We start from the raw sequence: 13,372 nt of genomic DNA, 5'->3' as shown, positions 1-13,372 counted from the left end.
ACTCCGGTACTGACGTGTCCAGGGGTCACTGCCTTCCCGCAACATCCTTCTCCGTTTCTCATTACGGGGACAACATTTAAACAGACACATATTAGTTTAAACGGGGTGCTGTGACGAGACACGACTGGGTGCAAACACTATGAACAACAATACCTATGTGGCCCCACTACAAACAAACAGCAGCAAATACTTATAACAAAATAGCATTAGCTATTTCCTAATAATCCTAGTATGTTAATAATTTAACTTCTGTTTAATAATTTAACTTATTCTACCATTCAATTGCTTTCAACTTTGTACCAACAAAACCTAACAATAAAGTAAAAGTGTTCTTACCTGCTCTGTATTTTTGAAAACTAAACACATGCATGAAGTTTTTGATGAGAACACAGTCACTTAGTCACTCATCTTATACTTCATTGAGTTTCTACACTTTTGCACTTTATTTTGAGTGACGTATATAACTTTATAATCTAAAGTAGTTATATTGTTCTGGTGAAAGTAATAATGAAATGCAATCAACTTTTAAAAGTTCTATGTATGTAGTAGGGAATTCATCATTTTTCCAGTTATAAATTACTACAGGCTACAGTGCTTTAAAATAATGGAATTCTTAGTCTATCACAGTGAGATTTTTTTTTTTTACTGGACAGCTGCATCATTCATAACATTGAATTGTTATACTTTCCAGGTTTGAGAAATGCGCCTCGCTGCTGGGATGTCATTCAGCCCCTGCTCTGCTCAGTCTATATGCCCAAATGTGAGAATGGAAAGGTAGAACTCCCCAGCAAGAGCTTATGCCAAATAACAAGACGTCCATGTGCTATTGTGGAACGAGAGAGAGGATGGCCAGACTTTCTGAAGTGTTCATCTTCCAATTTTCCAGTTGGATGTCATGTGAGCTTCTTTTCTCTTTCTGCATTAAAACATTAAAGGTTTTATTACTATGACATAATTAATAGTACTGGAAATACATCAGTTAATTAACTATAAATTATTGGATTTTTGTTTAATTTAGCACTTTTGCTAGATAATTTGCAAAGCTTTTCACAATATGGCACAAAAAAGCACTTTTGTAGAAATCTTAATTTCCATCTGCTTGTCTGCTGAGTAGAACAAAACATGATGCACTCACTTTGGAAAATAAGGCAAGAAGTATAATCTCTCTAAGCTTCTCTTTGGTCCACCGGGGGCTCACCTCATTGAACATCACTAGTATTCCTCATGGGAGGAGTCAACTGGCCTTATTTGAATAATGGAGGCAGCTCTTGTACTGCAATGTCCTCCTTTATTTTTCTGCTCCTCACAGAGAGTGTTTACAGCAACCCAACACATGTATCTCATTTTGGCAGCAGGTTCCTACAGTCTATTTTTTTCTGTCAAAACCAATAGGTGAATGGAAAGCTTTAGCTGTTTCACTCCACACTACCACAGCCCAGTATATCAAATTCAAAACTGCTAGCAATTTAAAGATCTCGGGATCACTTTTTCCTCATTCATTAACTTTGTTGAAATTATTTTTATTATTATTTTGTATTTGTTCATTTTGTATGTTATTTTTTTAATATTTTGTTATTTTCATATCACAATTTTCTTTTATTGTGGTCTCTGCCAATACATATTTTTTTGATTGTTGCCATCACATGACAATATGATGTTACATGTCATTGCTAGTGATGAGCGAGCCTTGCAGAGTTTGCTTTGCCATGTATTTGGAGAAATCACAGAAATGTTTGGTAAGTTTGCAAAACTCTGCAAAATGCATGAAAGTCAATGGGAAAGGAAGAACTAGTTTTGATCAAATTATAATGATGCAATGGTTTTTTAATTGTCCCAGAGGGCTACGGCAGCATCTGCCAACTATGCTGGACCAATTATTGTGGCCAAAAACGTGATCAGAGCTGTGAGGCAGCAGTGATAACCACTTCACTGTCATGCCTCAAACAACGAAAGACACAGACAGACCAATTAACACAAAGTCCATCATTAATCTTTGGAACAAAGTAGTGGTAAAAAAGAAAGTTCTTGAGTAGCTTTATATTCAAACATGATTTTAAGCATGGGCAAACGCACAATGATTAAATAACATGATTCAAGTTGGATTCAGACCATTGAAACCATTCCTCTTAATCATGCACCTCTAAGAATTATCATCATTTTCCAGTTTTGGCATTGAAAGTTTTTTAGCACTATAAGGACATGAAGTAATATTCTTTCAAAAACCAAATCCACTGGCAACATACTTTGAATCCCTTTATAACTGTATATGGACAAATTAAAGTAAGGGTTTCTCTCCTGTAACACAGCTTGCATTGAGGCCATCCTCTTGTCCAACAGTGTAAATTCCATCTGTAAGAAACACAGCCAGGGGTTTGTAAATATCTCCACATCTTTTCAGGACCTCTCCCTTGGGACACCTCGAGTTTGTAGAGAGATAACCCTTGGTCATAAAGACTAGTTCCAGATCCAGTACTGTACATAGTTGGACTGTACCCAGTAGTTTATACATTTCTGTGTTTTGTACTGCCTTCAGTCATGTTTTACATCTCAAGAGTAAGCATCCATTGCCAAGGTCTGTTTTGTTCAGATTGGTCTCACACATGCATGGTACTCATGTGCAGCAACTGATTCCAATTAATGCTAAAAAGTATTAAATATAAAATATATTTTCGTTTGATCTTTTTTTTTTTTACAGACGGAAGTACAAAATATAAAATTTAACAGCTCTGGCCATTGTGAGGCTCCCCTCGTGAGGACTGATAATCCTAGCAGCTGGTATGAAGATGTCGAAGGCTGTGGTATTCAGTGTCAGAACCCTTTGTTCACTATGGATGAACATCAGGATATGCATACATACATTGCCATCTTTGGATCTATAACCATATTTTGTACCTTTTTTACATTGGTAAGTTCAAACAGTTTGAGAATATTGGCAGGACAACCTAAAAACATGGCAGATTAGAACCAGACCACTCTCAGAAAATAATCCTGTTTTTGTAAATTAGAAGTATTTGCAATCTAGGGATTTAAACTGCAAGGCTGTTTAGAAATTTTTTAATATTTTTATAGTGGAGATGATCTGGAATTTTCTGTTGTTAGTTAGATGTGTGTACAGCAGGGTTTCTTAACTTTTTTTGTCACAACCCATCCTCGGGTCTTCGGATGATCCCCCTTGAAGAATGCCTGGGAGAAGTGGAGAATGGTTCCACTTGAAGAATGGTTGCTGATTTTCAAAGAATTGTGGATGAATCATGATTGAAGAATCATGGATGATTGTCAGAGGGGATTTGGGATAATCATGGACAACTGTCAGAGCAATGTTAATTGCTTAATCAACCCACTGCGACCCACTTCTCAAACTGTCTGTGACCCATTACCATTAAATACAACAGTAACAGGCCACTTGGTCACCTGCGAGTGTTGTGGTTCATATTTTTTCCTGATATGTTTGCCTTATGTCTGGAATATTAAATTCATCATAGAAGCAGATTTTAAATTTTAAAAATTGTCTGTCACTGTAGAGTATATTACTAATTTTATAGGATGTTCACAAGCCAGTATTCACTTACATTTTCAGAAAGCCCTCTGTGGAAAAAGCAAGTATATTGGAGTTTATGATAACAAGTGAGAATTAAATAAAAAATTGTATTTATGTAATTGTTTTAGTTATAAGCAAAATTGATTTAATTATAAAACTGGAAGCAAATTTAAAATAATCTAAAAAATGGGACATGATAAGTGAAAACTGAATAGTATTTGCTGTTATGTCTTTGGTATAATGCTATTATTTTTTTTTTACTCTTATGTTTCTTTAGGCCACATTTCTAGTTGACTGGAAGAATTCAAACCGTTATCCTGCTGTTATTGTATTTTATGTTAATGCCTGTTTCTTCATTGGAAGCATTGGCTGGCTGGCCCAGTTCATGGATGGAGCCCGGAATGAAATTGTATGTAAAGCAGATGGGACAATGAGACTAGGAGAACCAACGTAAGTTTTAAACATGTCATTTAAAAATAATTGTTAATACTTTGTATCTTTGGATGGCTGATTCATCTCAGGTAAAACAGGAACAAAGATGACTAACACAAAAATAAAGGTCGTCATGAGGACATTACTGGGAAGAAAGCATCTCTCTGGAGACACATGAGGATAAGAGGGTGCTGAGTGGGTGAATACCATCTGTTGCCTGTATAAATTGCTATTGAATTACTGTGCTTACAATGTTGAATTTCTTTGGCACACAAGTTAATCAGTACTGTAGGGAACTGGCATCTTGTTTTTTATATCATCAGGGGACTCTGTGGTCACCCAAAAACCTAATGACAAAATAGCCAGCACTGTGGATCCTAAATTTGTCTTTGTCCTTAATTTATTATCCCACCGTGAAAATTTGTGTTTTACTACTGACAATTGAATGTTTTTAGCATTCCTAAATTGACTTAGCATGGTATTAGAAGAGTCCTGTACATGCACACTGTTTCACATATACTATATCACTCTTGGGACCCTACTATACAGTATAAAGTATCAATCAGGAAAGATACCTGCTAATTATATTGAGTTTTGTAAATCCAGTGTAGTCTGATTTTGTTAAAAAAAAAAAACGGCCAATTGCATCTAGGACACCAAATCAAGACTTAAACATTTTCAAACACATTTGTGGTATTTCAAACTCAATAATATGTACCAATTTATTTTTAAGTAGTTCCGCATTTGGAAATAAATTACTCCCAAATTTTGTATGTTATGCATGTACAGTAAAACCTTGATTATCCGTCAGGGGTTGGGAGCGAGGCCGTGAGAAAAGAGAAAAGATGGATAACAGAACAGCTACTTTAAAAATGATATACAGTTGATTATTTTAGCAAGTAGTCATATTTATTTACAAAAAAAACTCTTATTAACAAAATATAATATAGTACTGTATTAACAAAATTAATTAATTCATATAATATTGTAATGACCAGCTTGATAAGGAAACACAACTCAGAGGTACCAGAATTTTCTACGTTTTACTTGGAGTCTTTGTTCTTTAACAAATGGTGCCCTGTCTTATACTCCTTTATCTGTGTTATGGAGCACATCTCCAAAACAATAAAATAAAACTTTCCCTACCAATCAATTTATCTCCTGCAACTCTCATTCTTTCTTATCTCTATACCGCAAACACTCCTGCTTATTGTCTCCTGCCTCCGTACTCAAAACCTCCTTCGGCCGCACCTTCCTTTTTCTCCTAACCTCTACTGCCACTCATGTCCACCCCTCACAGAACAAAAGCCTTTCACCCAGTCCCATCACTTACACTATTCATTCCGCCCTTTCTGCTCCCCCACAACACATAAGAAGCTGCCTGTACATCACAATATATTAACAAAACATAATTGCAATGCAGGAGAACATTGACATTAATACAGAATAACATTACAGTCAGTGGTTTCCATTTTCCATGTTTTTTCAATTTTGTCAGCATCATGCTTTATATCATTCACAGTTGTTCTTCCTACTCCGTAAGTTGAAGCAATGCTTGAAGCACTTTTGCCGTTTAATAAACATTTAACAATTTACATTTTTTGTGACAATTCCAACACCACACTAATACGTTCATCGGCCAACAACAATGCATAGCAGTTTAATTATAACAAAAGAAAAAGCTACGAAATGCTATTAAAACTGAAGGTACATAACTGACACTGTGATTTCAAAGCGACATGACAAGTGGAAAAACAGTACATGCTAGCACAAGGGAGAGTTTTTCTAATATACAGAGCTCGTAGCGTAGTAATAGGTAGACACTGGTGTGTGCAATATTGTTTTGGTTTTTTTTTTTGCCCTAATGGTTAATGGAGACTGATGGTTATTCGAGTGACAGATAATCGAGGTTTTACTGTGTTGATGATACTATTCATATTCAATATGAAATAATACTCTCATGATCTACTTGCATTAGAAATGATACTTGGTAGTTTATGTATTTTAAATGATAATTGGATAGTTTATATGAATTTAAATAAATAAAATGGTTTTGACTGTTTTTGGGTATTGCATTGGAAGACAGTATTTTAAACTAATAGCCATAAGAAATACAATTATGTTTTTTGTCCATTGAAGGAGAGCCCCTGGTAAAATCCTTTTCTCAGCAGAAATTATACATGTGATGCAGTTGAACTTGGGGAAAGCTATAATTATCCGCAAAACCCACTTTACACTAAGCCACTAAACATAACTAAACAAAACTATGCTTTTGTGTCGAAGTTAGGGTCCAGTCTGTATGTCAAGGGTGTAGGTTTGGTATAGAATCATGTTTCAAGACTTTAATGTAAAATACTGTGGAAGAAAACATAAGCATATTTCAGTTTTCCTTTTTTTATTTATATGTTTGCTGTTTTTATTTAATACCAGCCAATTTTATGTTTACCAGTTAAACTGTGTATTTACCTATTTTAGTTTTTTTTTGTATTCCTGCCTTATTCTGCATTCCAGAGGCATACACTTACTGTATATATAAACAGCAGGTTGGCTGCTCTGACTGATTGTTGCCTTTTGTAGTACTATTCAGAAGGGAGTTGGCCTTCTATATCCATTTAATGAATTGCTTGTTTGCAACCATAGGAAAACCACAGCCTTTTAATGTGTGTTTTTATCTGTGATGGTCTATGCTCAGTACACTTGGGCCACTCTCATGCATGAACATTAAAGCAAGGGTGACATTCCTGCCATATTTATGTCATGCACAAAGCCACTTTAGGCTTAATGTTACCTGTTCTTTCTTTAAACTTGGCATTAATACAACCCATAGGTAGCTTATTAAAAGCACCTAGAGTTGTCAACATACTGTATGTAATGCTGTTACTGACTGACAAGGACATTAGATGACTCCATGTAATATATTTATTTTTTACCATTTTGGTTGAAAGTTTGTGGTGCTACAGTATATTTCAACAATTTTAATTACATTTTTTTTTTTTTTTTTTTAGGTCTACTGAAACCCTTTCCTGTGTAATTATCTTTGTAATTGTGTACTACTCATTAATGTCTGGGGTCATCTGGTTTGTCATGTTGACTTATTCATGGCATACATTTTTCAAAGCACTTGGTACAACTTACCAACCCCTGTCTGGAAAAACATCTTACTTCCATCTTGTGACATGGTCCATCCCTTTTGTGCTTACAGTGGCAATACTAGCAATAGCTCAGGTATGAACTTTGGTTCCATTTTATATCGTAAATAGTATCATTTAGTCAGAGCCAGTTAACACTAGAATCCCTGAAGCCTACGAAAAAAACTCATAATCCTGGGCAACTGTAAATTCCTTCGCACCTCTCCATTATCGTCTTTTGTTTTGTAAATGTGTCAATCAGGTTAGTGTATGACACAGACACGACCGCTTGGGTGGTGCAGCGTTAAGAACTGCTGACTCATAATCAAAAGTCGCCGGTTCGATTCCGGGTGCTTCCTAGAATTACTGTTTTGAGTAATGAGCTGCTCTTGTTACCATTACAGAATAAAAACATACAGTACATTTGATTTGAGTCTGTAACAGCCAGTGTAAATTTATGGTACTTGTAACCAAAGGTTTTTTTTTTAAATTTTTTTAGTTTTATTCTCTCTGTCACTGCTCTTTTCAAATAAAGACGCTATAACAGAGATGAACTGAGATGAGGATGAGGGTTCTGCTTCAGATAAAAGATAACGGAAGTCCTCCCTGCAAGAAATGTCCATACCCACATAAGAACAATGCAGCTGCACTAGGTGTAAATGTGAAAGATGAGGTTGGGCATCATCCTGCCAGTGAATCTGACACACGCTTGTCCTTCAACAAAACAGCAGGGCATGCTGAGCTCACCAAGGTATCGTGCAAAGTTCTGTTTGTGATTATGTTTTGTGATGGTCTTTATATAAAAGCCAGATTGAATGTTGTTTACCTATATTTATTTTCTTTTCTTCCTACAGTGTAAAGTCACAAGTAGACTGCAGAGCTTCCTGTGTTTGATCGACACAGACATGCTGACAAAGACGTGTGCAGTTCTACTTCAGCACGAGAATGATTTTAGGTGCAGGTGGACGCTCCTGTTGCACTTTACACAACTGTTGTTACAGTTCTGCCTTTGTCCAGAAACGGTTTCATAAGCTGTATGACCTTAGTCTCGGAAAGTCTTTCTCCCGTGGGATGCCTGGGATCCTTTCCTAAATGAGGAGTGGCATTGCACATGTACTTTGTCAGCATGTCCGTGTGAATCAAACACCGGAAGCTCTGCAGTCTACTTGTGACTTTACGCTGTAGTAAGATAAGTAAATAAATATAGGTAAACAACATTCAAGGTGGCTTTTATATAAGTAACATAGAAATGTTTTTCATATAAAGACCATCACAAACAGAACATTGCACAATATCTTGGCAAGCTGTTTCATTGAAGGACATGAGTGTGTCAGATTCACAGCCTTGCTGCATCCAAACGGTACCATCTTTCGCCTTTATGCCCGGTGCAGCTGCGTTGTTCTTATGTGGGAGTGGACATTTCTTGCGGGGAGGGCTTCTGTTCTTTCTCCAATGTAGAACCCTCATCCTCATCTGAGTTCACCTCTGTTATAGCACATCTTTATTTGAAAACAGTAGTGTCAGATTGGGTTGAGCATAAATGTGACTGAGAGAATAAAACTGAATTAATAAAAAAAACACTAACCTTTACAAGTACCATAAATTTACACTGGCTGTTACAGACTCAAATTCAAATGTATGTTTGATAGGAAAAACCCGGAATCGAAGCGGCGAGTTTTTGATTATGAGTCAGAAGTTCTTACCTCTGCAGCACCAAAGTGGTCTGGTCAGTGTCATACCCTAACTCAATTTCTTTTTCTTCGGTTATATTCTTGAATGAAAGTGCACTTGTTTTGTTATACGTGTACCTTTTGTGAAAGTGCTTATTTGATGTTTGGACTTCAGTCTTTACATATTATACACTTCATGTCAAAATTTTGTCATTGGCACTATAACATGAGGAAAGTTTCTGTTTTAGGTGCAGTATGTGTTCAAAATTTCTTGCCTCACATTTCCTGTCATCCTACATTTACATAGATCGTTGTAGACACAGAAGACACATGAAATGCATGTGTTCCAAGTAACAATATATTATTTGCCCTATACAATTCTGGGCACCTCACACCCAGATAAAGAGCCTTGAGCCGGGAGATCTTTTTGCCCGAGTTGAGCTGCAGCGGTGGGGGGATGAGATGGAAAGCTGCTTGCTACTTGTGCTGTTTGGCATATTTACAAAACAAAAGACACTAATGGAGAGATGTGAAGGAATTTAACATGACCCTGGATTATGAGTTTTTTGTAGGCTTCAGGGATTATAGTGTTGAAAATGAAACATGTAGTGCTCAGTTGTTAAACTCATTGTAGTAACAAGGGTATTAGGCAACATTCCAATATTTTCATGAATTGTTAGTTTTTGAACATTATGATATGAACAATAGGCTTTGATTTTTTGAGACAGTAGTTTGATGAAATCTATGTACACATGAATGTTGCTTATATAGTATTTGTTCACAGTTTGTCTTCTACTATATTTAAAAGGCATGGTCATAGACTGATGGACCCAAGTTTCTGAGGAACATATATACCCAAAGTAGGTGTCTTCATTTGAGTGTATGCATATACACCTACATAAAGTGCTGTTCAGCATTTAACAATATTTTCTTTTCATTTTATGCCTCTTTAAGGTTTCTGAAGTTCCTTCCACAACTTTGTGGGTTAAATGTTGTGGGTTAGTCTTTACTAATTAGATGAACTTTTCATAAGGTGAATGTTCATCCAATTACACAGTATTTCCCTATATTTCAGCCAGATACCATTCATTGTTTAGTTCAAAGAATATGAATATATATTTGATTTTTCAGCTTTGTTTTTATAGGATAATTGTCTTTAAGTAAAGTGTACCAAAATAACAAGCGTAAACCTATTCCCTTTTACTGTAGTTTTACACGTTCATACAAAATTCTCTGAATTTGGGATGTGTAGTACAGGCAAATTATAACTGTAAATTAGAGTATACAAATAATGGTCAGAAGGTTGCACTTATTTACAATGAAAAATTAACAAATATACATCACTATTAGCTTTCAAAAATAAATAAAGTGAACATTATGTCTCACAAGAAAAATAGGTTAAAATATACACCTTCACCTACACCTGTCACTTTGATTTTTCCTCCATTAACATTTAATTCTTTAATTTTCATTCCATTTTTCTATTTTAGTACCTTTTTATTATGAGTACCTGATCATTCAGGTCATTGCAGCCTTTTGCTACTCTATCACTGTCACAAATGCTAACAAGATGCTACATTAATCCATGATAAAGCTCCACATTTGCACTATCCCAATTGATATCACTGCACACATTAATAGTTAATTAACATTAATTAAAACTTTACAAAGATGCATGTTCACCACAGTAGGTACTTTATCTTATGTTGGTTTAATTACTTGTTAGCAGATTTGTATTTATTTATTTATTTTTGGTTTGACTGAATTTTAGGTTGATGGAGACTCTGTTAGTGGAATCTGCTTTGTTGGATATAAGAACTACCGCTACAGAGCAGGCTTTGTTTTGGCACCAATTGGTCTTGTGTTGATGGTTGGGGGCTACTTTCTTATACGAGGTAAGGTTTTGTTTTGGTTTGTTTGTTTTGTTCCTTGACATTGGTGTGAAACATTAAAACTGATCATTTCAATTAATAACAAAAAAGAGAAAAATAAGGGACAGGTCCCAGTTTAAAAGGAAATACAGTGGAACCTCGGTTCATGAACGCCTCGGTACACGTACAACTCGGTTTACAACCAAAAAGTTCGGCACACTTTTGCCTCAGTTCACGACCACACACTCGGTATACGAACAAGCTAGTTTCCCTTTCGGTTTCTGCGCGCCGATGATTTCCGCACGTGTTGCATTGTTCTTGGTCAGACGTGCGTGCTTGCACATGCCTGCATGCATGCTTTCGCTGTGAACTCTTTGTGTTCTATTTCATTTCCCTTCCGGTTCGTACGCGCCAATTACTGTATTTAAGCACGTGTTCAGCCTCTCCCTGTTCATTGTTCTCAGTCAGACGTGCGTGCTTTACCTGTGAACTCTTTCTGCTCTACAGTATTTCGTGTGCTTTTGCAGTTAACCATGGCTTCTAAGCAAGTGAAGAGTGGTGAGAAGAAAGTTTTGCAGAAAATTGAAATTGAAGTAAAGAAAGAAATTATTGAAAAGTATGAGCGTGGCGTTTGTGTTACTGATCTTGCCGCCGAGTACAAGAAGTCAAAATCTACGATTTCGACTATTCTAAAGCAGAAAGAATCTATTAAAGCTGCTGATGTTGCAAAAGGAGTTACAATGTTAACCAAGCAGAGGCCTCAAGTGCTGGAAGAGGTGGAAAAACTGTTGCTAGTGTGGCTGAATGAGAAGCAACTTGCAGGGGATAGCGTAAGCGAGGCGATGTTAAGCGAGAAAGCCAGGAAGATTCATGGTGATTTGCTGCAAAACTATCCTTCTACGAGTGGCGAAAGTGAAGAATTTAAAGCCAGTAGAGGATGGTTTGAAAAGTTTCGCAAGAGAAGTGGCATTCATAGTGTGGTAAGGCATGGAGAGGCAGCTAGTTCAGACGCTGAAGCTGCGAAAGAATTCGTGAAAAATTTCACAAAATTAGTGGAGGACGAAGGCTACATCCTGCAACAAATCTTCAACTGCGACGAGACCGGATTGTTCTGGAAGAGGATGCCGAAGAGGACCTACATTACCCAGGAAGAGAAGGCTATGCCCGGCCATAAACAAATGAAGGACAGGTTCACTGTTTTGCTGTGTGCTAACGCTAGTGGCGACGTAAAAATCAAGCCGCTACTTGTTTACCAATTTGAGAACCCTCGTGCTTTCAAACAGCACAATGTAAACAAAGCCAGACTGCCTGTGATGTGGAGGGCAAACATGAACGGGTGGGTCACAAGGACTTTGTTTTTGGAATGGCTGCACAAGGCTTTCGCTCCCGCCGTGAAGCGATATCTTGAAGAGAATAACCTGCCTAAAAAATGCATTCTTCTGATAGACAATGCACCAGCACACCCTCCAAATTTGGTTGACAATATGGTCGAGGAGTACGACTTTATTAAGGTCGTGTTCCTCCCCCCCAACACGACTCCTCTTCTGCAGCCCATGGACCAGCAGGTTATTTCAAATTTTAAGAAACTGTACACCAAAGGACTATTCACCAGGTGTTTTAATGTGACCGAGGAGACGTCTTTGACCCTGAAAGAGTTTGGAAGAACCATTTTAATGTTGTTCATTGCATCAGCCTCATTGATAAAGCCTGGGAAGACGTCACACACCGCACCTTGATCTCGGCCTGGAAGAAACTTTGGCCTGAATGCGTTCCTGAACAGGTTTTAGAAAGCTTTGAGCCTCCTGTTGTGGATGAGATTGTGTCCATGGGCAAGAGCATGGGTCTTGAATTGGACAATGAGGACATCGAGGACCTGGTCCTGGATCACAAGGAGGAGCTGACGACAGAGGAACTCGCTGAACTCCAGCAGTAGGAGCTTAGGTTGCTCACCGAGGAGCAGTCCTCCGGGGAAGAAGAGGAAAGGGCGGTTATAAAAAGTGATGAGATAAAAGCCATCATGGAAAAATGGAATGAGTGCCAGGATTTTTTCGAAAAGAACCACCCTGACAAAGTGGTTACGAACAGAGTGATAAACATGATGAATGACAATGTCGTCTCGCATTTCCAAAAAATTTTAATGCGTAGGAAAAGGCAAGTCACATTAGACCGCTATTTCACTAAGTCTGATCCACCAGTTAAACAGCTAAAAACGGCAGAAACCCAAGAAATCATAAGAGAGAAAACACCTGAAGGAAAACATCCCTCCATCGCGGAGCCAGACTCTCCCTCAAAACTGTAACCTCCTCTCCCTCCTGTCCCTCCTCACTTCATGCCAGAACTCGACTCATGCAAGGTTAGTTTCTTGGTGGTTTATGGTTAGTTTTTGTATTACAGGTTTTTCAAATGTTCCTTGTTTTCCTGTGTGCTTAAAACTAATTAAAAAGTGTTTATACAGCGATCGGGCACGAACTCCTGCAATATTTTCTTGATTGCTTGTGGTTGGTTTTTAAATAAAGTTTGGATTTGTTCAAATGTTCCTTTTTTGTCCCCCTGTGCTTAGTGTTTATACAGCGATCGGGTCATAAAGGCTATAGCGCGAACTCTTACAATGTTATTTTCTTGGTTGCTTGTGGTTGGTTTTTAAATAAAGTTCGGATTTGTTCAAATGTTCCTTTTTTCCCCCTGTGCTTAGTGTTTATACAGCGATCGGGTCATAAGGGCTATAGCGCGAAC

At 37.3% G+C, this 13,372-nt stretch overlaps 1 protein-coding gene across 1 annotated transcript in view; it reads left to right on the top strand.

Annotated features, from left to right (window-relative positions):
* Positions 1-13,372, top strand: part of smo (smoothened, frizzled class receptor) — a 98,226-nt gene that overhangs the window by 36,598 nt on the left and 48,256 nt on the right. The window contains exons 2-6 of the mRNA XM_028811429.2: positions 692-897; positions 2,696-2,905; positions 3,816-3,988; positions 6,976-7,195; positions 10,540-10,663. Coding sequence (XP_028667262.2) covers positions 692-897; positions 2,696-2,905; positions 3,816-3,988; positions 6,976-7,195; positions 10,540-10,663 — 933 coding nt within the window. The remainder of the gene's footprint in view (positions 1-691; positions 898-2,695; positions 2,906-3,815; positions 3,989-6,975; positions 7,196-10,539; positions 10,664-13,372) is intronic.

The sequence above is a fragment of the Erpetoichthys calabaricus genome, chromosome 1 (assembly GCF_900747795.2).
Source record: "Erpetoichthys calabaricus chromosome 1, fErpCal1.3, whole genome shotgun sequence".
In the NCBI taxonomy this organism is placed as follows: domain Eukaryota; kingdom Metazoa; phylum Chordata; class Cladistia; order Polypteriformes; family Polypteridae; genus Erpetoichthys; species Erpetoichthys calabaricus.
This window is presented reverse-complemented; position numbering and strand designations above follow the sequence as displayed.